Source organism: Caloenas nicobarica, chromosome 5 (genome assembly GCF_036013445.1).
Source record: "Caloenas nicobarica isolate bCalNic1 chromosome 5, bCalNic1.hap1, whole genome shotgun sequence".
Classification (NCBI taxonomy): domain Eukaryota; kingdom Metazoa; phylum Chordata; class Aves; order Columbiformes; family Columbidae; genus Caloenas; species Caloenas nicobarica.
The window spans coordinates 18,752,276-18,779,210 of record NC_088249.1 but is presented as its reverse complement, the minus strand read 5'-3'; the positions used below and the strand labels follow the sequence as shown (position 1 = coordinate 18,779,210).

General features: G+C 40.9%; 1 protein-coding gene across 3 annotated transcripts in view; it reads right to left on the bottom strand.

Moving 5' to 3' along the window:
- Positions 1-12,727: 12,727 nt before the first annotated feature.
- Positions 12,728-26,935, bottom strand: part of KCNK10 (potassium two pore domain channel subfamily K member 10) — a 66,222-nt gene continuing 52,014 nt past the window's right edge. For all 3 annotated transcript variants that reach the window (XM_065635584.1, XM_065635582.1, XM_065635583.1), the window contains 3 exons: positions 21,388-21,574; positions 18,183-18,325; positions 12,728-16,163 (listed from right to left, as the gene is read on the bottom strand). In XM_065635584.1, the coding sequence (XP_065491656.1) occupies positions 15,534-16,163; positions 18,183-18,325; positions 21,388-21,574 (960 nt within the window). In that variant the 3' untranslated portion in view covers positions 12,728-15,533. The remainder of the gene's footprint in view (positions 16,164-18,182; positions 18,326-21,387; positions 21,575-26,935) is intronic.

The following is a 26,935-nucleotide window of genomic DNA, read 5'->3' as shown; positions in this document are numbered from 1 at the left end:
AGCATCATAAGGGACTTCTCTGGGATGGATGTAGATGGCTAGGTCTAGAGGCTCTCAGGAGAGCTTTGAATATCAAGCTTAGAGGGAGGTGTTCTATCCAGAAAGCTCTAATCTGAAGAGCCCACTCCCTAGCTCCAGAGTGACTGACCAGATTGACTTGGGATGGCACTTCTCATAGCCTATTGTAATCCTTTCTTCTGCCAGAAGCTCATATCCTTTCCCTCTTGCCAGGGCAACCAATCATGACAAGTCAAAGTCTTGTATCAAAACCAACAGGTTCCCACAGCTTCTAAGTCTCAGGTTCACCGCATGGCACAAATTGAAAGGAGTACTTTCACTCTTCATTGGTAACATCTGATATTTGCAAAGGCTTGGGGGGGAAGAAATAAAAAGGAAAAAAAAAAAAAAAGAGTACTGCAAAAAATATTGCACTTGGCAGGACAAGAGAAAAAGCATTGGCAAAAAAAGAGACTGGACACTTGTGTAGTAAGACTCTGGAGAAGGGTCCTATTTCAAGACCTCTCTGGCTAACTACTCACTTGCTTCTCAGTTACTTCATTGGTTCGACTAGCCTTCACAGGACACAAAGGGGTAGTCATGAAAAGATGGAACCGGTAATAGAGATGGAGACAGAATGTTAAGAAATGTTAAGGGCTCAGTGCATTGACTGTGTGGAAGGGAGTTCAAGAGTTAGTTCCAACACCCAGCCACTGTTTCCACCTTTGATCAAAGAGTAAATAAAAATCCACAAACAACTTGTGAAACACTTTTGGAAAAACAAAAACAAAACCCTGCTGCTTTCTAGTTCCAAGGCCGAAAATAAAGCTCTGCTTGAAGAGAGAGGAATACAAACTGTACCGTTTCTGAAGCTGATCTTTGTGGCTTTGTGTAGATGCTCACTTTAATGTCCTTTTAGAAATCTGAAACCCCATGACTTCCTGAATACTTCAACTGGAAAGTAGGTATATTTTTTCTTATTGAGCTTTTCATTAACTAGCAAACATGATCGGCTTGTGGAGCCTTTTGCATTCCATTAATAATGCACCATCTACTGTAAATTTAAGATATTATACAAGGACTTAAAATGAACCACATGCATGAAGCATTTTCTGAGGCATCCATGGCCTTATCTATGTATGTGTCGATTTTATTTGGTCTTATCTATGTATGTGTCACTTTGATACAGAGTTTATACAGCAAAGAAGGAAAAGGTAAAACACTCAATAACTGTGCACAGTGCAGACCACGCGGCATGAGACAGAAAACCCATGACAGATATGCAATTACATAAATCAAAGGTTGTCTCAGAAAGTAGATATAAGAGGAAGTAGGGTGCATAGAAAATCTTAATTCTGGTATTTCCTAGTTTTTTGAGTGCCTGACTACAAATTTAACAATGAATTTTAAAAAGTACATGGAATACTATCAAATTTTAATCCAGCACTTTATTTATAGGTGCACCTGTGAGAAAGTCACAGTGTAACAAAGAGAGGAAAGTGGCGTTGCTACTGGAACACACAGTAGCAAGTCAGAGTTAAAACCATGGCTCGGACACAGGTTTCTTTCTAACCTCAGATAGTACATTTCCTGTGCTATAAAGTATGAATAATTATATTTCCTACGTATATGTGACAAGAATTTAATTTTTATTCTTGGCACATGAGATCTGTCAAGGAAGTTTTCCACTGGGGAAAAAAAAAAAAAAAAAGAAAGAAAAAATTTTAAAAAAAGAAAAAATGTATGTAAAAGTAAAACATATTAGTCATCATGTCTCTATCACCACTGAAATTCATCATAGATTTCCCATTTTCCCATCTTCTTAGCTCTTCATGGAAATTCTGTGACTATTAAAATACAATGCAGTACTTTAAATATGAACCTGAAACAAGTACCTCAAGGAAGAAATCATCCTAAATTCTACTACATTTCCCAAGCACTAGCTTGTCTTTGCTCGTGATTTTGCCCCATGCACACTGGTGAGAACAGCCCTCAGCACCGCTCAGGGATTTGGTGAGCAACAGGACAGCGGCAGCCTGCTCCTGCTTGAACCAGACATGCCTCCTGCTGGCTACACCGTTTGACTCCCGCTGCTCACTTGGCTTGACAAACCGAATTCAAGTTGAATAACATGTTGAATTATTTCATCTGGAAGAAAAAAAAAATGACAAAGCATTTTTTTCACTTCATAAGCCAATTTTTTCATGTGAAGTAATAGATGGTTCCTTTAACTTTCAGGGAAAAGTTAATTTTAAATGGAAATGTGACGTTTTGGTTCAGGTTGAAAAGATATTTAATGCAAAAAGAATTTGGCTGGAGTTTTTTACTGCTTTTATATTTCTCAGAGATGATAATATCTCATTTTGGTTTGACGCCCAAATTACCTTATTGTCTTCCAGAGTTTATATTTGAAAGATCACTAATTTCAGTTCCAGTTTTACCAATATTTCATCTCTTTTCCAGTCTGTTCTTAGCCCAGTGACTGAGGTTCTCCCATAGTATTTCACTAGCCTTGTGCAATTTTGCACTCAATGCTTGATCAAAATCCCTGTTTAAAGTCTGATTCAAATATAGTATCCCTTAATCCAATCAACTCCCATTTTTCTTTCCTACAATTGGGGGGGAAAAGATAAAAAGAAAAACAAACAAACAAAAACAAAAAACCAAAACCAACCAACCAAACACACCACAAACTCATTCTTTAGCAGAGTTTGCTTCTCTGGAAAACCATTGCTAGTACCTGTCAAGATATAAGGGCATTATTTTTACAATGTAAATGAACTGGTAAGACTTTGTTGATTATGATCATGAAAATACTGAGAAACAAAGTCTTTCTGCCTCTAAATGGACCAGAAATGCCACAGAATAAGTCTCCCCAACACGGAAGAAGAAACCCCACATCCGACTACTCTGCACTATTTCTCATTTAATGTTAGCACTGCAGTGTCCTAACATCTGCCTGTTTCACAGCTGATAACACGTTCAAATAGCTTCCCAGCCAAGGGACACTGACGTATCTGAGTTTACTGCTGAACAGCTTGACATTTCAGCCAATGTTTTCTGACCTTCTGCATTCCAGATGCATATTGATTGTGACACAGGCTATTAACAGTCACATTAATGGAGAAGAAAACCTCCTACGAAGAGTCTGCAGGTTCTTTCTACAAGACTATTTCCATTTCCAAATGTCACAGGGCTGTTAAACAAAGCTCTTTTTCTGGGTCCATAAGCACCTGTAGGTCTCCTTTTAATTCTTAGTACAAACTGACCAGTAAACCGACTAAATAACTAAGCAATACCAGCACACACAAAGAGGAGAAGTTTTAACTATTTCCTCTTATTGATCTACATTTTTGCACATACCACACTATGTTTCTTTGAAACTTTTTTCAGCACCTGAGTGTAAGCCCAATGTACTCATTTTCCAATAATCTGGGTGCTCCATGGGAATTTACTATGCATGTTAATAACAGATAAGTCCATCTAGGCCAATACATAGAGATCCACACAGTGACTGAGATGGTCATTGCTTAAAACGAATAGCCTCAGGACCAAAAATATGATAGTGAGCATTGCATTTATAAGAAGTACCTCAGTTTTCTTGGCCTTTACAGCTACCCCTCACACGACGAAAAACATATATCAGCAACTGCCTTGTAGAGAGCTTGGATTAAAATTGCTATAGGTCGGCCCTTGCTAGGGGTGTTAATGAGGAGCAGATGAGAAGGAATAGGAAACCAAGGGGGGTGTGTGATCAACGATGGGCAAGAGAACTTGCTAAGCACTGCCTGAACCTGTTTTGCTGTTGCTTTAAATTGGCTTGTTTGGGAACTGCCAAATAAGATCTTATGAGATTAGACTGCTTCATGCAGAATTTCAAGTAGCTGTGGCTAATTTATTAGTGCTCAGCCTGAGAAAGGGAGATCCAGTCTATAGAGAGGAAACCACCTATTTTAATAGACCAGAGCAGACTTAGCAAGGTAGGAAACTTAAGAGACGAAAAGCAGAAATTAAACTATTTATTCAAAGCTCTTGCTAAGCTGTGAAAGGTAAAACTATCTCCTGCTGAAAAAGAATTCATATTTGCAGGGTGAGATAGTAAGAATTTTATTTACCAGTTTATTTTAAGACAAGCCTAGACTTTCGGGGTGGTCCTTCCTCTTTTCCTTCCCATGAAAAACCCAGTCATACACCTTCCCTCCATAAGCAAGACTCTGCTGTTTGCTATAAATCATTCTCAGCAAGCAGCTGTGCAGAAGGGATTCAAGGGAAAAAAGTTATAATTGCAGCTTATAAGGTTTGGTCGGTTTTTTTGTTTGGTTTTTTTAATTGACTTTTCTTTGGGGTTTGGGTTTGGTTTAGTTTTTTGTGTGTGTGGTGTTGTTGTTTTGCTGTGGGTTTGGTTTTGGAGTTTGTGTTTTGAGTTTTGTTTTTTTTAACCTGACATACGATGCTTAGTTTATCAAATTGAGCTACAGCAGGATGAGAAATGGAAATAAAACAATATAATTAGCTTCACAGCACAGCATGCATTCCCCTCAAGATGGGCCTGCTCTGGGAAATAGGCTGGGCTGAACAGCTGAGCAGGCTGTTGTCTTTAAGACCCCTGCAGCTGGAGGATTAAGAACTTCAGTGTAAATCTGACAGCACAACTTGTATCTTTCTGCACCTAAGGCTCACTGGAAATCTTGTTGTTGCTCAGATGGTGCTTATTTCCCTTGTAATAAAACGTGCAGTCATCGTTTGTCTGTGCTTAATCCCTCAGAAGCCTGCTGCTGCGTTCACTCTGCAGAGGAGCATCACTTCGCCCAGCTCCAACCTCTCAACACACTTTAACAGATGTGACAAGGATTGCAGGAGCTCTTGTTTCTCCTGCTGCAACATCTTGAAAGTCATCCCCAGGTCTTAAGGTGACATCATAAAAAAATGACGTCATGAGGTTCCTGTCAGCCTTTAACGACTCTTTGTGAAACACTCTCACTTTACACACTGTTTTATCCCTTTTTCAATTCTTGCATTCCCAGTTTGTGCTCTGGAACATGCTGGTACTTTCTTTCCCACAGACCGTTGTAGGAAGAAGAGATTTGCAGGCCAAATTCTGTCCTTTGTGGAATTTTATGTGTCTCTGTGTTTGTATGTGTGTTAGTGACCTGCTACACCACTTGGACACCCACAAGTCTATGGGGCCAGATGGGATACACCCAAGCATGCTGAGGGAGCTGACGGAGGTGATCACTAAGCCACTTTCCATTATGTATCAGCAATCTTGGCTAACTGGGGAGGTCCCCGTTGACTGGAAGTTGGCAAACATGACGCCCATCTACAGGAAGGGCCAGAAGGAGGATCCAGGAAACTACAGACCTGTCAGTCCAACCTCAGTGCCGGAGAAGGTCATGGAACAGATCATCCTGAGTGACATCACACAGCACATACAAGAACACCATACAATCAGGCCCCGTCAACATGGGTTTATGAAAGGCAGGTCCTGTTTGACCAACCTGATCTCCTCCTCAACAAGGTGACCTGTCTAATAGATGAGGGAAAGGCTGTGGATGTTGTGTACTCAGACTTCAGTAAAGCCTTTGACACTGTATCTCACAGCATTCTCCTGGAGAAGCTGGCAGCTCATGGCCTGGACGGGTGTGCTCCGTGATGGATAAAGAACTGGCTGGATGGCCGGGCCCAAAGAGTTGTGGTGAATGGAGGCAAATCCAGTTGGTGGCTCGTCATGAGTGGTGTTCCCTGGGACTCAGTATTGGGGCCAGCTCTGTTTAATATCTTTATCAGTGATCTGGATGAGGGAGTTGAGTGCAGTCTCAGTAAGTTTGCAGACGACACCAAGTTGGGTGGGAGTGTTGAGCTGCTGGAGGGTAGGAAGGCCATACAGAGGGATCTGGACCAGCTGGAACAATGGGCTGAGGCCAATTGTATGAGGTTTAACAAGGCCAAGTGCCAGGTGCTGCACTTGGATCACAACAACCCTGGGGAAGTGCTACAGGCTGGGGGAAGAGTGGCTGGAAAGCTGCCTGGCAGAGAGGGATCTGGGGGTGTTGATTGACAATCATGGGATATGATCCAGCAGTGTGCCCAGGCGGCCAAAAAGGCCAACAGCATCCCGGCTTGTATCAGGAATACTGTGGCCAGCAGGACTAGAGAAGTGGTTGTGCTACTGTACTCAGCACTGGTGAGGCCTCACCTGGAATCCTGAGTTCAGTTTTGGGCCCCTCATCATAAGAAGGACATTGAAATACTAGAGAGAGTGCAGAGGAGGGTGATGAAGCTGGTGAGGGGCCTGGAGCACAAGTCTGATGAGGAGCAGCTGAGGGAACTGGGGCTGTTTAGCCTGGAGAAAATGAGGTTGAGGGGAGACCTTATTGCTGTCTACAACTACCTGAAAGGAGGTTGTAGCATGGAGGGTGGTGTTGTTTTGTGGTGTTTTGTTTTGTTTTGTTGTGGTGAGTTTGTTTTGTTTTGTTTTTCCCCAGGAATTACAATATTCATGTTTTTTCCTGATTTTGGTTGAACATGGAAATCAATTGTCCACCTCAAGAAATATTCAGATTTCTGATCAAAAGCAGGACTATTTTACTCATTTTACACTTTGTTGTTGTTCTCATAATTCTAAATGAGTGAAGGACTGCGGCTTTTGACCCCCACCAATTAATCTGTTCAGCACATTGCAGTGCAGTTTAATAGAGAGGATAATGCAAACAAATTCTTTATGTGCACGTCCAAGACTCACAGTCCCAACATGCTCTGGAACATAATGCAACCTTATTTTACTGCTTTATTCTTTGTCGTATACTAATGCTTAGAAAGAAATAGTGGCAAATTTAGGTAACTGCTTCAAGTCAGATCTATGGTGTCCATCCATCCTTTTTAAATTTGGTTCAATAATGACATTTTCCCAAAAGAGACCAGGGGGTTCTGCCCGAGAAATGGCCCTGTCAAGAGAGCACCATCCAGAAAAACATCAGCACCTATGCCAGAAGGGAAGGAAGGGATGACCCAGAAGCAGTCTCCTGCAGTGGAGAAAGTCTCCAGTGTCCTCTGTGGAAATTATCAAAAGCTTTTCTGTAAAGCAGCTTGACACTTGCCAGACCAAGCAATGTGCTGTGAAATCTTTGTGGGATCCTCCTTCCTGTGCTATTCAGTTTTAGCATGTTAGTTCCAAATTTATTATTTTTAACGCAATTTTAATCTCTTCTCTACCATGTAACAACTTGTTTCAAAAATGGTGTTACACAAAACAGCAGATTGTACCGAGAAAATTGTGTTTCAGCAAGAATCCTAGTGCAACCCTTATCATCCTGCATAGAGATTTTGGAGCAGAAAAAGTATTTCACATGTCACACATCCACCCTCTTGCTCTTTTTTTTTTCCATTGTCTTCTTTAGTCATGTCTAGGGACAATTACTTGGGTCAGCTGGCCAGATAGATTATCTGGCTGGAGGACTCAAAGTAGCCTTCTTTATATCCCAGGCAATAGGTAACAAAGTCAGAGCAGACAGCTGTAGCGGATAAGGTCAGGCCCTGGATATGGAAATCAAGTGAACAAGCAGAATGAGAATGTGCATAAACTAGAAAATGCAAATAGCCGTTTGCAAGAACAAGTGATACAGAGTAGCTAAAGTAGGTCTGATTTAGAGACACATGCTCATAGGGGAAGACAGATAATTTGGAAATAGGGGATGTAGGGGTTGGGCTTTGAAGACATTTGTCTTGACCTACGCAATTAATACACAACTAGCAAGAACCAGTATGAACTGTGTAGCATAAACAGCATCTAAAGAGTAGCACAGAAATGGGAGGTGTTTGCTTAATCCAGAGAGCGTTGTGGGCTTTTTTTTTTTTCCTTTCCCCTCAGTGCCAAGAAAAGGCTCAGCCATGAGGAGTCTTTATATACACTATATAGAAGTAGCAGCCATGCTTGCAGAAATTTTTTGTCATATCCATTTACTGAAAAAGGAACTGTAGTTCAAGGGTTTGCATCCTCTGTGAGTGTACTATGACTGGTGTGTGTTGCAGCTTCCCAAGTTGATGGAAAAATAAGGCAGCAGGGGAAACTGAGGCCTCACATAGAAGGTAGTTAACATGAAGACACCAAAAAAACTGCAAAAAGACAAAATCATTAACAGTAAAAGACAACCTCAACCTTGTCTGTGCTTCCCAAGCTCAAAAAGCTTCACCTTGTCCCTCCTCTCTGCATTAGTAAATTTTTCCAGACATCCTGGCAGACAATTTCTGTGGAGAGAGACTAGGAAAGAGAGATGGAGCCTCCTCAAAGCTCTGCTTCTTCCTTCCCTCCTGACTGGTAATCATGTGCGGAAACACAGCTCCATATGAGCAGATGTATGGCTGGAGGTTTGTGCCTCTCTTTTGAAACCAGCCCAGCACCACTAATTCCCAATTTAGAGACCAAAGAGAAAGGGGGAGGGGGGCAAAACCTAACACGAATGTCCGCCAACAGTGAAATAGCGATGCACTGTTTTCCACAAGGATACACAAAAGAGAAGATTAATTACAGCTTCTCTGCCATTGCTGGATAATAGGACAACAGAGAGAGAGAAAACAAAACAAAAAACAACAACAAAAACCGAAACAAACAAAAAACAACAACAGGAAAAGCGTTTTCATCAACCAGGTCTTTGTTGTAATTTTTTTTTCCGTCTTTGTAAAACATACATCATAAAATAAAGACAATAGCAGCAAAACTTATCAAGATGGTACAAGCACATTCTGCTCTGTACCCTGGTAATGACATGTATGAAATTGTCCCTTTTCTGAAAATGCATTTCTAAAGCACCATAAAGTCTTACAGAGAGAAAGAGGGACAGAGACAAAAGAGTAGACAGAACATCCTTGCAAGTGGATTTACTGATTGCTTATAATTTGAAGTTAATCAGGAAGAAATAGTACATCAGCATGCCACTGAAATGTTTCCCAAATTTTAAGAAAGTTGGTTTTGGTTTTTTTTCCAAACGCAAGGCTGAAAATCACTAATCACGGTTTCTCAGCCCTGTCCACAAGGTCCAGATCAAATTCTCTTCGAAATGAAAAAAATTCATCTAAAACTACATTAGAACACTGGCCTGAATAAATTTGAATTGTTGGGAAGCTGTGATTCAGATACAAATCCTGCCTTTTTCTAATTATAGCTACTACATGACTCCAGGATCTGAGAAACTGCTAAAAGGTAGGCTGAAAGCTGGTATATTTGGCTTACATCTCACAATAGGCACTGTAAGCTTTCCTCTTTAAGCACCCAGCTCTCACAAGGAAAAAGAGTGTGTGTGTGGAATATATTTGGGAGACTAAAATACCCTCTCACATGCCAAATATCACCTGCCTGTGATTTGGTCTCAAGGAGTTCAGCCAAGGAAAGCAAATCCTGTTTGCCTCCAAAGGCCACCTGCTAGAGAAATCTCCGCTTTCCCCTAGAAACAGCAGCACTAGTTTTTCCTGGTGATAAGACTCACCTCAGATGTGACCCATAACCAGAGACGATGGAGCACAGAGGTTCACATCTACCTGCATGGGGGTGGAAGGGGCATCACCACTAAATCTGTGTGCCAGAACCGGTTGCATGTGTCATGTGCGGGGTGGGCATGTGCCTGTGTTTGCACGGGGCCTTTTTTCAACCAGTTCCTGAGAACTCACCAGTGTTGTGGCTGGGACCCACCTTTAGAGTGACCTGCTCAATCCAGCACGATCCAGCTTGCTGAGCATGTACTGGCTACATCAGAACACCCCCAACTTAGCTTTTGCAACTGCTTCCTCAGTATTTGATTTCAACAGCATGAGTCAACAGAGTTTAACATCATTATGTACTTCAGTTGCACTGGCAGGAGGAAAAAAATATGGTCCAGCTCAGCATTGCTAATAAGGAGAGTAACTGCTACTGGTAGCAAAGGAGATGGGGACCTCGGGAAGAATTAGGTAACTGAAAGGAATTCAGATCTGCATTTTTTTGATGATATATTTCAGGCAACTAGTTTCCTACATTAATCTACAATTTGAGCTTCACAGATTTGTGTTCATTTGCATTTGTGTTTTCATTGATATTTAATTGCCTAGGGAACTGTTTCTGAAGCTGGGCTGATTTGTATTTAGTACGGATATAATGCCATCCCACTAAGTGTAAATGGCACTGTAGACATGAGTTAAAACAGCAGGTCTTTGCTCTAAAAAGCTTAAAAATAACAAGCTAGCTCCACTTTACTGCACTGACTTGATGGGGGCAGAATTCAGCCTTAGGTTAGAAAAAAACACAATTCAGAACAAAGACATGTACAGGAAGGACTGAAGCAGTTCCCAGTCACCTTTTAAACTCGTATCTGTTTAGTAGAAGACTATTAGTTCTAGGTTAGTACGCCACATAACATAAAGCTTGATCTTTGCCTGTTATTTATTTTTAGTGAGAGTAGCAGACATCATGCAGCCTGACAACACAAACAGGCCCCTGAGAAAACCAAAGCTGGCAAACAAAAAGCCATGTACAGTATAAACACAAATTCTTCAGGAAAATCCAGTTTTTTTAAGACCAGGGTTTTTAACACCCTGAACTCACAGACACACTTCCATTTATTATGGGTTAGAGAATTTTGCAGAAAGTCTCTGGCATTGCCCATTAATGGTTTGGAAGAGGCAGACTTGTATTAGAGACATCATAAAGCCAAACAGCAGAAGCTCAGATAATTTATAATTTCACAGCAACAACCAAAATCAGATTTAATGAATATAAACCACTGGGGGGGTTTATTTACTATTATTTCTAATAACATTTATTAGAAATAATGTTCCCTATTAAAGGGTAACGACATTCACAGACAGACACATGGATGAAGCTACAAACCTTTTCAAAACTACTCATGCAAAATCTGCACAAGCTCAGTGGTTAATGGTTCAGGAGGATCTCCAAAGAAGCATGCCAGAATTCTCCTGCACAAGACAGTAGAAAGTGGGACTGCAAAGCTGAAAGCTGTAAGAAAACAGAAACTCAGTCTTCCTCTATGTGTGAGGACGGTGGCTACAGAAAATCCATGTTTCCTTTGCTCTTTCAGGTCCCAATTCCTATGTCAAGTCATGTCATGCTCAGTGCAGGATCTGAGAGCTAAAGTCAGTAAGTCACCATTTTGTTTGACTTTTTACTTTCAGGTTGCTGTGAAAGGGTGTCATTTAGAGCAAGGAATTTGGGATATGGTTCAGACTACCTTTTGCTAAATCTTTCATTAATGGTGGAACACCCTGACCAGAAATAATATCACAAGTTGTTTATAGGTATTATTAAATGCCAAAGCATGAAAATTTTAGCCATAAAAACACTTGATATTTGAACTGAGATTCACTCCCAAGCTGTTGCATACAACTAAAACCAAGGGATGGCCTTTACAAGGAGAGAAGTAATTTAAGACATTAAAATGTCATTTTAGTTGTCAGACATTTTGGCCTGGCCTCCTATGCAATACACTATTTGCACTTCCTGTATTATAATAACAATTATGTGTACTGAGGTATTTAATAGGCAATCATAAGGGAGAAAATATTTACTCCAGTAGCAGATGGACACCTTTCTCAGCAAGTCTCACAGACACAGAAATGGATGGAAATGAAAGAGAGCATTTTTCTTTCATGTAAAAGGTCATCAAAGGCTTTGTTCAGTATCTCGCTGGGAGTTAATTCAGCATCACCCTTTGTCCCTGAAACTGTCGTATTCCAAACCAGCAGCTGCTGAAGACACAGCTGATAAAATGTCAGCCAGGGACTCCTGCATGGCATGGCCAGGCAGAACCTGGAGACACCGACACTGCCAGCGAGAATCTGGACAGCACATAGACTGAAAATCCAAAAACTTTAGAGATGAAGAATATGCCAAGATTGCATTGCCCTTCTATCCCATCAGAGCAACCAGTTCTGAATTTGGCCACTAAACTTTGCCTCCTCAGTCACTTAGTCCATGTTGACCTGTTTTCCATGATTTGCCCGCTGCCCAGCTCCCTTCTCACACAAACAAACCTACAAGACACTGACTTTTGCCTTCCTGCACTGTAATCAGCAGAAATGCCATGGCTGTGACTAAGCCTTATATTTCACATACAGGAAATGCATCTCCCATATCCTTACAGCTGCCTGTGCATCTGTGCAGGACTTTTCCACTACGGGCAAGCATTTCTCAGAGAACAACTGAGTTGAGGAACAAATAACACTGCATGGATGATGTTGTTTTGGGGATGTGGTAACCAAGGAGAATTGTTAGCCCAGTTGGTATGTACTGTATGCTTTCAGAGTCAGATGAGATGCTTTAATGCGCTTGATCCTTCATACAAGCAAAGCACAGTAGTGTAACCAGGCACTACTTTAATTCCCAGGACCCAAATCGCATGCCTGAGAACTTCCAAATCTTGTCTGGAATTCAAATGCAAATCAAAAGCTGCTGGAGAGTGTCCAGAAGAGGACCACAAAGTTGGTGGAGAGTTTAGAGCAGGAGCCATATGAGGAGCCAATAGAGTCACTTGGTTTGTTCAGCCTGGAGAAGACTGAGGGGAGATGTCATCAAGGTCTACAGCTTCCTCACAAGGGGAGGAGGAGGGGCAGGCACTGATCTCTTCTCTCTGGTGACCAGTGATAGAACCCGAGGGAATGGCAGGAAGATGCGTCAGGGGAGGTTCAGGTTGGACATCAGGAAAAGGTTCTTCACCCAGAGGGTGGTGGAGCACTGGAACAGGCTCCCCAGGGAGGTGTCACGGCCCCAACCTGACAGTCTTCAAGAAGAGACTGGACAACACCCTCAGACACATGTTGTGACCTGTGGGGTTGTCCTGTGCAGGGACAGGAGTTGGACTTGATGATCTTTGTGGGTCCCTTCCAACTCAGGACATTCTATGATTCCATGATTCTATGATCTAAATTGTAGCTTTTGCTTCCTAACTGCCCACTAGGCCACAGTAAAACCCCAGATCTGAACAACATAAAACCTTAGTGCATCCATGCTGGCACTACAGAACTAGCACAACATGATTTGCTCTATTTCTGAGTGAGACTTCAGAAGATTAGTTCACATGTGGCACTTGAGGCTAAACTTCATCCCAGGCCTGCTGAAAACCAGGAGCATCAGGAGGGATAAAGGACTTTGGTGCTCAAGCAGACCTGCATCTTGCTGGTGTCTGCCCATGGTTTGAGGACACCGGGATCTGAGGATGGCCACAAGCTGCCCTCTGCGTCCCTGTGAAGCGCAGCACAGGGCTGGGTGGATCAGAAGCCTCCAGGAGCCACAGCGGCTCTTGAGTCAGATGAAACCTCCCAGGGGATGGGGCTCACTGCCCTGCCTCCAGTGAGCTCAAGCCAGAGCACAGCCCTGCACCTTAAGAGATTAATTTGTGAACTAAGCACAATTCAATTTCTGTTCGATCTTACTGAGTTTAAGCAATCCCAAATGACTTGAAATTTTTCAGACTTTTTTTTAATCCTTAATTTTCACATAACGAAATTAGAAAGATGATATGATACTTCAAGTGAAGTGAACCAGCAGACAGAACATACTAAGAATTTCTTTCCTCCTCTGCACTAGTGGTATTTGGCTCGCTCCTGCAAACTGTGCAGACAATTAGATATGCAAATATGGAACTCAAAATTTGCATCTGCATTGCCATGCTTCTTTTCATAGCCATGGCAATCATGTATTCCAGTGACCACTTAGATTTTGAGTTGGTACATTGTGCATAAAATCTCAGAAGCTATAACAGAAAATGAAGCATGCATTTTCGCGTATGCAGACATGGGCATGCAGTTCCAAACGTCTGTGTCTGGATGACTTGTGAGTGTCTGTATGTTTGACCAGCTTGTAAGACTTGGTATGTCTCTGCCATCTACATCCACGCTTACTTTACCTATAAGCCTACAGTTAGAATTGCAGGATATTTAAGATCTTGTGAAGGCGCAGGGAAAACATCACTGGTACAATCCTGTGTATCTCATTTCCAGCATGCAAAATCTTCTATCTGCAATGGCAAACACAGTAGCCCACAGGCTGAGGCTACCAAAATTAGTGTCTTGCAATTCCCATTAATTATTTTGCAGCCTTTTCTTTTCATATTTATTGTGAAGTCTAGGGACATTTGTACTTCTTATATCTGTACCTTCTATTTCTTATATCCATATGTCCAGACACTGCAAAAGATTTTTTTTAAATGCTCACAGTTTGGTTACATTTCACTTTAGTCTCAAAATGCAGAGAACTCATGTTTAGATTTTATCAAGAGATGGCAAATGACAAACAAAGATAGTACCTGAAAGGAAATAAAACAAATAATTCCAAATACCTGTTTAAAAACTTACAAAATATGATAGCATTAATGGCACTTAGAGCTATAAGCACTTAAAAGATTACCACCATATTTTTTTCAACTTCTTTTCACAAATTTCTGTTTCTTCTTTTTTCTGAGATTATGACTGCAGCTCATGTCTAACCCACACTCAGCAAAAGGGGCAGAGAGCCCTGAGATACAATGGATACCCTGGCCCTCATTTGAATAGTGTATATGCTCGTATGTCTATTGTTAAAAATTCAGATTCAGCTACAGAGAACAGCAGTTTGCTGACATGCAAGAGCTATAGCTTTCCTTCTGTCCTCATAGTCTTACAGCATTAAAATTGAAGATTTTTTTCAGTGGTAGAAAGTGTGAATGAGAAATTCTAAAAAATGGTTAGCCCACTGTTTTATACACCTAGTTAATATCATTAATGTCCTCTTCTTTTAAACAACATAGCACAACATGTTGCATTTACTTCATATGCACTTTCTTGCTGTGAGTTTACATTGAATCATTGAATATTTCCTACACAAGAAAAAAAATCCATTTGTTTCTTTTCCTCTTTTATGTCACTGGTTAAGATAAATATCCACTGAGAATTTTTTTTTTTTTTTTAATGAAAAGAGCAATCCAAACCTTAAATATGTCTGTGTTGATTTTTCAGACCAGCACCCAGCTGGTGGCTGTGTCCATGGACATTCTTTTGGAGTCTAGAAATATAATGCATCTGATTCAAAAATGGGAACAAAAATCTAGCTTGGATCACGTGCCAAAACTTAAACTAAGCCTTACTGAAAGTTTCTAGTTCACTCCAATCATTTCTCCTATTTTTTATCACCAGGGGAAGGATTTATGAATGCATACTCCATGACAAAGCTACACTCTTTTTCATCCCTTTCAAAGGCTCTTATTACATAGCTGCCTTTTGTCTGATATTATGCCATGATGAAAGCACCCTGGTGATATTGTCATGGTTCAGCCTCTTTGTGTCTTGCCCTGGTAATCTTATACAGGTTGAAATTTCCATGTGCGTAGCTTTCTGTTGCCATTTTGCAGTGTTGTGTTCCTGAACTGTTTTGGCAGAGCAAGCTTGAGTCTTTATGGCACAGTGAAATATTCTTCAATGCTATATAATTCAGACTGAATAAGGAGTCTGTATAAGGCACGTGTCTCAATATATATATGTATATAAAAACACTAACATTGTTAATTCAAGTCAAGCATCTTTTACATTTGATTTCTGTCTTCAAGTAACGCTTTGTTTTCATGTTCCCTTTCTTTGGTTTTATTTGGGATCTCTCCATTCTCCAGGTCTGAGTGCTGCACGATGCAGTTGGTCAGGACTGCAGTGCTAGAAGAGTTCTCGGAATTGCACATCTTCTCTGTCTCCTCTTCCTTCTTTTCTTCATCCAAGGAGTAGTTTCGGAAGGTTTCGTAAATTTTACGCACATCCTCAGGGATGGTCTTTTTGAGGTCTTTGTTTTTCCTCTTGGTCATCTTAGCAGATGATCCAAATTTGTTAATGATGTTGTCCTCGGATGCCCCCTGCCCATGCTTGTTTAGCTGATCTGACCCTTTAAGGCGCAGGTTGTTAGGCCTGTTATTGATGCTTTCCTGAGATGAGGCCTTGAAGCGTCCTGATTCCAAGGCATTAAAGACAGACCGCTTCTCTGGAGACAGCATGTCTAAGGAGTGGGCTCGCTGGTCCAGGCCCAGGCGCCGGCGCTCCATGCTCCGGATGGTGGCTGCCCGCTGAAGTTTGTCGTGGATCTCCACGCTGAGCCGCCTCCGTGTCTCTCTGAACTCCGCCGTCACATTTGCTTTCCACTCCGCTGCATGGGCTTTTATTTCTCCAACCTTGACAACAATAAGGAAGAGAAATGAACAAAAGAAAAAATATATCAAAATGAAGTGACAGTCTTTCCTACAGAACAGCAGCACAAGCACTTTCTTCTCTGGTGTAGAATCAGAGACCAGTCCCAGCTCCTGTGCATACATCTGGACCCAAACTTCAGCAGCAAAGTGGTTATACTGGGCAAGCTCTAAGCATACCAACTAGTGACTAGCTAATGGCTTATGCGGCATATGACTTGTCTGCCTGTTTCACATTTTGCCGCCCCGCACATTTTATAACTGTGTTACATGATGGGAGATGTTCATGCTAACCTGCCCTTGGTTAAGAACAAAATTCCTGATTTATAATGACAGTGGGAGATAGTCAGGAGTGAGCAAAATTAATCACACATAGTTATACCAATATGCCTCAGAACAGCACAACGACGAGTGTAGCAACAGACTAACATATCTTCCTGTATTGCTCATGGATAGAGCTGTTCAGTCCCACTGAAAGTTCTGTTCAGTGCCATAGAGCAATTAACATTGGGAATATCTATTAAATAATTTCAGGTGGACCCCTGACTGATCCAGTATAGGGTCCATTCTCAGGGACAAATATAGCTGTCTTGAATAGAGATTTCCATTGTGTAACTGTCCAAATACCACCCTCTCAAGCCAGCTGGAGGAGTTTTCAAAACACATCAATGTTCTGTGTGGGTACCAGGAGCATGTCCTTAAATGCCTCACTGTTTTGTTCTAGTTTACTCCTTTGTACCTGAGAGCAGAATAATGACTAAGAATAAAGCACTGACATGGCTGCTGTATTGAATAAATATTTATTCTGAAGTGAGAAAAAAGGAGATAAATGAGACCAAGCAATATCTCAAGCAATGCAGGTCTTTTTCAAAGTTCAGGTAAAGGAGAACAGATTGAGGAGCACGACGTCTGCAGGAGCCCACCAAGCTCAATGGTTTGCTTGGACTGCTGTAGCCAGAACTTAGTTTCTGCATCCAGTGATCCACAAGGAAGTCATCTTTTGTTCCTCAGGCTAGCTGAGTAGATCTATATTCAGAACGGTATTACTTGTGGCAGCAGGCATCTCACATCCACCATGACAGATCAGATTCCCACCTGTGGGTGCCTGCTGATGATCAACTCGACAGTCAAACCCCTCTGTGAAGCCCCCTTCATTCACAGAAATGCACAGGGGATGCACTAGGCCTCAGGTAGCACAGCTGCCTTCATAAATGATAAACAGTGGTACTCCTCTGTCAAACTTTGTGTATGTCTGCTCTTTGGCTATCCCAGTCAGGTTAGCTTTCCAGTAATGCAGGAGATTGCCTTAAAAATTGAAATTGTATTATCAATATCCTCCACAATAGGCTTCAGCTCTAGAGTCATGGAAATTGCCTTCTGTTTTCCACTCTCATTTGAGTGAAGCATTAGCAATACTGTCTTTGAATCACAGAGGGCATGTTCTGAGTGAATTTAATCATGTTCTCCCTGATGCTGACTACTCAGTTTCTTCAATTTTTAATAATATGGTACTCAGTAAGGGGCCTGATTCTAAAGTCTTATTCAGAAACATACTCCCTGATGTAGGGAAAAGTGAGAAAACTCAATATAAAACCCTGGTTTAAAGGCAGATTCTTGTTTCATAATGAAGAGAGCCAACTAATGTCTTTAAAACCTATGCATCTCCAATTTTTAAAGGGAGAACACTGAAATTTTTATTACAATTTTGTAGATAGTTTCAGAGTGAAGGCTGGCCTCTCTTATTCCATAATTACAATCCTACTGATGTGTTCTGTATATTTGGTAGTACTGACAGAGGTGTAACAACCTAGGTTGTTTCAGCTGCGTTTTTTCCTCCCTTTGTGAAGGAGCTAAAGATAAGAGCTAATTGGATACCAAAGGCAGCCAGTTGAGTAAACTACAGGGAATATTGAGCACTGGTTATGCAGAGGAGCATCCTTCTTTAGACAAGCACTTAAAGCTCTCTTATAAAATGACAAACCACTGTGAAATTACTCATCATACCTCTTCTTTTGTCTTCTTGGATAGGACTCTTAACCAGTCTCCAATCATACTCAGCACAGCAGCAAAATAGGCAAGGCCAACAAGGATCCAGAACCACACTAAGGGTTTATACCACTCCCGGTAATGGATGTCAGCATTTCCTCCTGAAATAAGCATATACTTATGCTTAGGAATTATGAGATGCCAAAATTATGACAAAATATCTGCAATTCTGAGAAATTCGTGAAAGTATTTCTTGACTCTTGTCAACAGTGCTGTAATTCTAATAATAGATGAGAGGCCTGTAAGATGGGAGAAACGCAGTTCTTAATTTAAGACTCTCTAAAATTACCTGTCATTCTGCTGCTATGTGACCAGAGCACCTAGTAAACACTTTATATTGCTCATACTCTGAAGCAAGTCTGAAATTCCTGCTTTTATCAAAGCAGCAGCATGATCACATTTCCAAGTAAAAAGTTTATTACAGCTATCCTTCCTTATTCTCAACTGCCTGAAGCCTGGTAGCTGAGAAACTTTACAGTTCAATCCCCTCACATTATAGAGTTTCTAGGGTTTTTTTGGTTTTAACTACAGGATTCAGAGACCTATGTGCAAGAGAAAGAAAAGCAGCTTTGTCTTCCTCTACAACTTAGGATATCTGACAGGAAGCCAACTCTGTATCTGCTCTGATAATAGGGAGATATCATCTGCTTGGGTATCAGTTAAAGGGATGCATTCTCTGGCCAGTGACTTGAGAGGAGATATGGATCAAACGAAGCAACAAATATCCTATATTGTATATGAGGCATTTGGCAACTGTAATGGACTATAAAGAGCCTAAAATAAATGCAGCAGCAGCCAGGCTGCTACCTACCACAGAACAGAATAAACTTTTCTGAAAGAAAGCAACCACAACCTTACTTTTGAGACTCCCAGTCCTATCACAGTGCTATGTGAACTGTAATAACAAGAGACAGTGAGAGGCAAGAATGGCCCTGAGCTGAAGAGAGAGCGGCAAAGGGGCTGCACAGTCATGTCCCTCAATGCAGGTGAAGAAGCACGACCCTTAGTGGTACCTGTGTAAATCTCTGCCTCAAGATCAAGCCTACCAGGGGACTCAGGCAGAGAATTGCATATTTCCTGGACTACAGTCTTGGTTAGACAAGAGCTGGACACCAATCTGTACCTCTGTATAACTACAGAGAGCTTTTAGGATTTTCCCCCATTAAAATCACCAGACAACACAGTTCAGAGTTCCCCCCATAGCTTTTGGCAATCGGAGACATTCCTGTGACTCTTTAACTTTAGTATGAGCATACACACAGTGATTGAACATCCCTGTGGAAGCTCAGACATTTGAGAATTGGCAGGGACCCAAATATTGGTTTTGATGTTAATCTCTCCCCGTGCACTGCATGAATCACTCTCTTTCTTCCAGTCTTTAAGAGAGGGAAACAACGGGAGGTGGGACCTGTTGTTGCTATGGTACAGCAAGGATCTTCTGATCATACACGTCCCTGAGGAAACTGGCTACGAAGCAGATTGTCTAGGTCTGTCTTTTGGAGTAATCAGGCGACTGAGAAAGTATGAGACTGCTTTTTTCAGCCTATCAGATATTCTGGTTTTTTCAGGTTCCATCCACAGTTGTATTTCCAACAGAAGGACAAAAATTTTCCCAGTTTGGGAAGAGCTGGGACATATTCTAGGTGGAATAAATCAGCACAGCTCCATTGATGTGGTTTTACCCAATGCAATGTAGTATTTTCCCTTTGATGTTGAAGGGACAGAGATACAGAGAGATTGAAGTGACAGAAAATCAAAGCTACAGAAAATCTGTCCCAAAACCAGCAATAAACCCCAAATCTCCTGGTGATCACCTGCCTTAAACTCTTATGAGATCACCTCTGAAGTTTGCTCATTCAAGGTCCACCATTTGACTTTTGAAAAATTCTGGTCCTTAGTAGCCACCCAGCTGTGGATTATATTCTCCTAATAATGTTGGATTTAGACCAATCTAATGTAATATTGAGGGCTTTTTAACTACTATGTTATTAAAAAAAACCAATATTGAAGCGTGATATGCTTAAGAAAAGTATCATGAGACAGAATATCAGTGAGCTTCTCTTCACATTTAAGTGGCTAAAATGGACCAAGCTCATACAATCACTTCTGTACCTGAATGCTCATAAAATGCTTCGTTTTCATATCTGGAGCTCCCTTTGTTCAGTGCCTTTTTTTTCTCAATAATTCATGTCTTCTATACCACTGTGTCATTAAAACGAAAGATCACAGTGTTGTCTACAAAAGACTTGTCTATAGCTTTTCAGCAAAGAAAACTTTATATATCCCTGTAGTTTCATTTGATGTTTTTAACTCATTCACATTTCACTGATTTATAGAAAGTAACAAAACACTACCATAATAGGGCTGTTTGTAACACAGGCATCTTAATGCCTTTAGTTAGGACCACTAATAGGAATGAGGAGTAGGGGTCATGTACTAATGGGAAAAAAAATCCACTGATTTTAACCACCTTTTTGTTAGCAAAGCAGTAGAGTGAAAAAAAAAAATCTCTCATCTCTCCAGCCAACAGTCTTAACTCCCTCTTCATAAACTGAAAAGGATGGATATTTATAGTTCCTGGTAGTACTCCTAGCACTGAGATGCATACCCCATTAGTCCTTCTCTTCCTACATCAGTTTTCCTTAATAGGGTACACACAACATCAAAATTTCTGCTAAGGTTAGAGAACAAAATTCAGCTTTTGAAATGCTGCAGTTCGTGTAGTAGCAGCCCAGTACTGCATGCAACCAGAGATTTCTCCAGCTCTAAGGCTCAGCGCTACTTTGTAAAAGCTTCATCCATTCATCATTTTGGCTACTTGCTTCAGGAATCAGCCTCAGACTGAGACCTAATGCACTAATACAAATCTTGAATTAAATGGGAAAGTCATTTAACTTGTGCATAATTCATTGCAGAGTAAAGTATAATCAGGACTTTCCGAGCTCCCGTTATCCACACTGCTGAAAGCTTGCAATCTGCAAGATGGCAAGGCACCTGGATATTAAATCAGCCTCGTGTCCTATTGCACAGTAACCCCAACAGAAACACCTGGCATCATTTCACTGGAATATAACGCACTGTAAAAAGCCTCCCCTCCACACTGGAAAACAAATTCTAAGAGCCAAGGCCCTCGTGCACAGCACCTAGGCTCAAAGCTGCTCACCCGCTACAAAGTCACCAAAGCCAACAGTAGTCAGAGTGACGACCACAAAGTAGGTGGACTCCAAGGCTGTCCATCCTTCGATGTGTTTGAAGATCACTGCAGGAATGGTCACAAAGACAATGCAGCCTGCCAGGATGAAGAGGATTGTAGAGATCACCCGGATCTTCGTTTGACTCACTTGCTTTTTCTAGAAAAAGGAAATAGCAAGAGAAAAAACATATTTTTGAGTGGATTTCTGGGACTTTATACCTTGTGAATGGAAGACATTGTTCTGGTGTCACTCAGCATTTCTCTTTCTGCCTGTCATGAGCTTATTAGATAGAAAACAACCCTCCCTCCTCCTTAATGAGAGCCCTCCCCGGGTGATAGAGAACCTCTATGTCTGGCCCCAGAAAAATGGCAATTCCCATTTTCCATGCGCTATGCAGTTACTTACCTACCAGAAACACAGCCTAGAAAAACAGTTCTGAGCTCCAGAAAGGCTTCAGTACACTCCAGTTTGGGTTCGATGTGGAAGAAAAAGTGCACATTCACACCTCCATGCATGTATATGTACACCCACATTGCCTCACCAGCCCCAAGCATTCAACAAGCAAGACCAAGATTGAAATGAAAACAAACACTTTTTTCTTCTAAACTCCTGAGATTTTATGTAGAAATAATTAATGCTTTGGGTTTTCTAGACTTCCCTCTGACTCAGGATTTCCAGCTTTCATTCACAAAGGTTAAATCTCATTTTCAAAAATAGATAGCTATATTATTGGTTCAGTCCACAAATAAAGGATTTATGTCAAATACCAAACAACCTGAGATAAAATTACCTACGCAAATCCACACTGGAAAGCTCTTGAACAAAGAGTATGTGTGTTACCGGCTGCTATAAACCAAATACAAATAATTGCAACATTTGACACTCCTAGATCATATAAACTCTCCCTTTATTTAATATAAACTTACATTTTGCTTCCAGTAATACTGATGCAAGTCTGGACTAACACAACTGATGGATTTATTTCAGGTTTTCTGTGCTGTAAGTAAGCTCAAAATTCAACAGAGTTTCACGAGAAAGCTGGAAATTACTCGAAATCTTACTGTGGATTAATTACAGTGGCAGTGTAAATTCTGCATTTATCCTGGAAAAGGAATGTGCAGGTCACTGCAAGTCACATATTTCCAAATCAGTTTTCCAAATCAAGCATCTCCCTTAAATGAGATCTCATTTCAGATTAGGACATTGCCTAGACAGGAAATAAGGTCTCAGAAGTTATCATTCTAATATACAGAAGGGATATTGCCTGAACTGGTTAATATCTAACCAGTTTGTGAGCAGTACTACTGCTTCCACTAAAGCAAGAAAATTTCTTTTAGAGGTGCAATGTCAGACCCTCATTAGCCACTCATCTGGCCTGGGATGCTCTGCAGTTAGAACGCAGGTAGCTGCATAAATACACCATGTTTCAGAAATCCTTTTATTTCTGAAACTGTTTGAGATGATCTCTGTGCTTAATTTCTTTTCTTTTTGTGTGTATGCGTTGTTTTCTGTGTCTGGCTGAACAAAAATAGGTAAATAGAATTAGTAATATAATCCCATAAATAAAGATTAATCAAATACAAGACATGGAAAAAACTGCCACTGAAGTACCAAGAAGAAAAACAACACAAAAATATAAAACCTGACTTGGCTTTTTATTTCCTTTTTTCCTGGGAAGCCATTATAAGCAGGTTGCTAAACTACTAAAGGATGATCTAACTTCTTTAAGAGTTATGGACACACATGCACAATGCCAGGATTTCAGAGCTACTTATATGTAATGAAGGGAAAGCAACTGATCACATGGATGTTATATGGTGTTTTAGACTGGCAGACGTGCTTTTAGTTGTGGAGGACCAGGATTTAACCAAGTTCTTGTTTATTTTATGACTTGGCCAAGGTGACTTATTCAGTTCTACTAAATGCTTCAGTTTCCTGATACATAAAAATGAAATGGCAGACACCTTACTACAGTGGAAGTTATAAGGTACATGGAGTAGTGTATAGCACTGGGAATCCATGGGCAAAATGTACTTTGAAGCTGCCAAACACTACTAGTAAAGCAAAGTTATGCATAATAATCCTTCCTCCAGTCCCCATATAGCAACATTGAATTGCATTTCAATATGTGTCAGGATTGTCATATCTCACGGTAGAAACAGGAGTGCAAAGAACAGCCTACAAATCAGTACCAAATATTCAGGACATCCACTTATTCGTGAGCGATAAATTCAGCCAAAGTTTGTTGGGTTTTTTGTGTAAAAATGGAAATGATGTTAATGAGAGGCTCTGCAGACAGGCCTGACTCATGGTTATTGTGCACCTCAGTTGCTTGCACAAAAGCAGAACAGCAGAGGGTCTATTTATTCCTTACTCTTCCACTGGTACAAATGAAGTCAGAAAGCAAAGGTGAATCAGACATAGCATTTTCAGAGCTACTGACAAGAGCACAAAAGCAAGACTCAGAAGCAGAATTACTTAATGGACAACACATTCAGGATACATGTGAAAAGGGGGTCTTTTTACAGTTAGACATGCATTCAGAAGATATTCACAGTAGAGCAGAACTGCTACAGATCAAAAAAATACTAAGGCATCAATATTGTTATTCATGGAATATGTACAAAAAGGCTGGTTTGCATGTTTTATTTGCGGATGGAGTTGGCCTTGCTATTTTCTTACAAAGAACATTTTGTGCTGCCCAGGTTCTCAGGAATAAGGAAATGCAACTTTTACCTTCCGGTTTTGCCACAGTTGTATCAAGACAAGACTAATCCACTGCAGTAGTACACTGTACCAAGTCATTATTAAAAGAAATATAAGAAATATAGATTATATCTATATATGGTAGAGATATAAAAATGCACTAAAGGCTGAGAAATCTGAAAAGGTTAATACAAACTTTCCTTTTAAACAGTATTTGCAATCTGGAGCAGTACACTGGCAAGTAGCTGAGCAACTCCAGCCAGGTTAACACATCCTGTGAGCCCATTTTGTGGCATAAATATAGAATTTCTATAGGTGTCAAAATGAAATAGTAAGAGAAGCCTTTCTCCAGAGAAAGTAGTTCATTTCGTAACAGTTTAAGTAAAATGAAAACACTTTTGAAATAAATGTTTTCTACTTCTTTTTATTTTTTTTTTAGTTTTGTTTTACCAACAAGTTCTCTCCAGGTTGATGAAGCAGATAATTTGTGAGACATTCATCAAATTAAAATAAATTAGTGCCTGCTAATGAGAGAGGCCTCAATTTAAATTCTCCTAGAGCTAATCTGGAAAAAGATTAAAGGAGGAATCTTAGAAGAAATTAATGGAGATTTTTCTGTCATATGTTACAATAACCTATGAAGGGTCATTTATAAATTTCTGAAATTTCTAAAATTTCTGAAAAACTAAAAGAGGGTAGATTTAGATTACATATAAGGAAGAATTTTTTTACAGTGAGGGTGGTGACACACTGGCACAGGTTGCCCAGAGAGGTGGCAGATGCCCCATCCCTGGAGACATTCAAGGCCAGGCTGGATGGGGCTCTGAGCAACCTGATCTGGTTGAAGATGTCCCTGCTCATTGCAGGGGGGTTGGACTAGGCGATCTTTGGAGGTCCCTTCCAACCCAAACTATTATATGATTCTATGCTTCTATAATTTCCATTTACTAATGAAGAAGCTGATTTTACTTTTAAGGTGGTTAAGTGCCAAACATGCAACATCATTGCATATGACACCATCTTGCTCATATTAATTCAAACAACTTAATGTCAGTCTGCTCCAGTGCCAAGAGGGGTGAGAACATTCTGACTGAGACATCTTTATCAGTGGAATTTAGTTCCTATGCAACTTTTCCATCAATAATTGTAACATTGCTTCTCCTTTATTTTCTATTACATACATGGTGGTCTTATCAATTTTGGTCTTATATGATAATTTCAGGAGTTAAAAGAAATCTTTTTTATTTTTTCCCCTCTCTCTCTGATCCTACAGATCGAAGCTGATGAACTGGATTCTTTCATGGCTTCTGCCATTTTTCTGACCTGACTGATGACAACAAAAGGACCAAAGTTCCCAAGTTCCCACACTGAGGCCACAGGGATGAAACATGTTCCTTCAAAAAGGGAGTAGAAGACATTAAATATAGGATTAACAGATGCTAGAGGCATTCATCAGAGTAGACTAAAAAATATATGGAACATATTTCCATGAACATCATATTTCAAATATGTTTATTCCAATATTTTGTAGTGTCACCTCCCATTTCACAGAAACTCCCCCAATATACAGTACTACTCAACCAAAAATACCACTGGAACATTTGCTGCTTCACAGTGAGCTCAGATGGTTCCTTTGTCTTCCAAACATTTTCTTTTCTGAATTCCTGACAAATATCCCCAAGACTCCAAGCAAGCTGTTTACCTTTTTGGCTAGATGACCAATAGCATACTTTAGTGCTCATATACTGTGTCTTCATGGAACATGCTGTTGTCATCTCCTCACAAGGCTCCGTATTTTGGAGCACTCCTCCAAAGAAAACATATTTCTTTAACATTTCTTTTGTCTCCTTCAATTACTCTTAACTTAATGACTTCTCCAATGCTGCCAGCTATTCTTGGAACAGATTGTCTCTGCCCATGCACTAATTAAACAGCTTCTAAATCACTTTCTCCAGATCAAAATATTTCAACAAGTGGAAAGCCAGTCTTTGTACTCAAAGCATAAAATAGAGTATCAGATATATCGGTTCTACTTTTTTCTCTGCCACAAACATTAGGTATGTCTTCAGTCAAAACATTTTTGCTAGGCAAGTGCAGACAGTGCAGTTAGCCACAGGGTCACACTGCTGTCCTTTCAGACCAGTCAAATATAAGCCAGCCCTGGCCCAGAGCCTGGCACACACCGCAGTAAAGTGTGATGCCCATCTCAACGGGCTGTATGGAAAGACTGGCCCAGCACTGGGTTGACAGAGCTCCTCAGTGATACGGTGGCATCAGCCTCACTGCTGCCTACGCCTGTCACTCTGGATTTCTTTCTAACTTCTGGCTCCTTCACATTCAAAATTAGACTGAAATGAAATGTATTTTGAATATCACTGGCTTAGAGATAACATCTAAGAACAATATATGAATCTTTTGTTCTTCTGTGTTCTCTGTACACAGCCGACACCAGCCAGCTCCAACAGACCCTCCACAGGACACCGAGCCCCTCAGCCAAGACAGTGACACCTCTGAGAAAGTATTTAAGAAACTGCAGCAATGGTTGACAGGCAGAGGAGGAGGGAAGAGCAATGGCAGGGGATGGGAGGTGATGGATGGCAGAGCAGGTACTTCCCTGAATGACTGTGGCCCATGTAGGACCAGTGCTGGAGCAAAGGAAAAGAGCTGAGGAGGAAGGAACAGCAGAGAGAAGCCGCTGCATCCTGACCCCAACCGCTGTGCTGCTGCCTGCCGCACTGGGGGGACCGAGAGTGACCCGCAGCAATAACATGGGCAGAGGTGTCTGGGGTGAAATGAGCCTGGGAAAGGGTG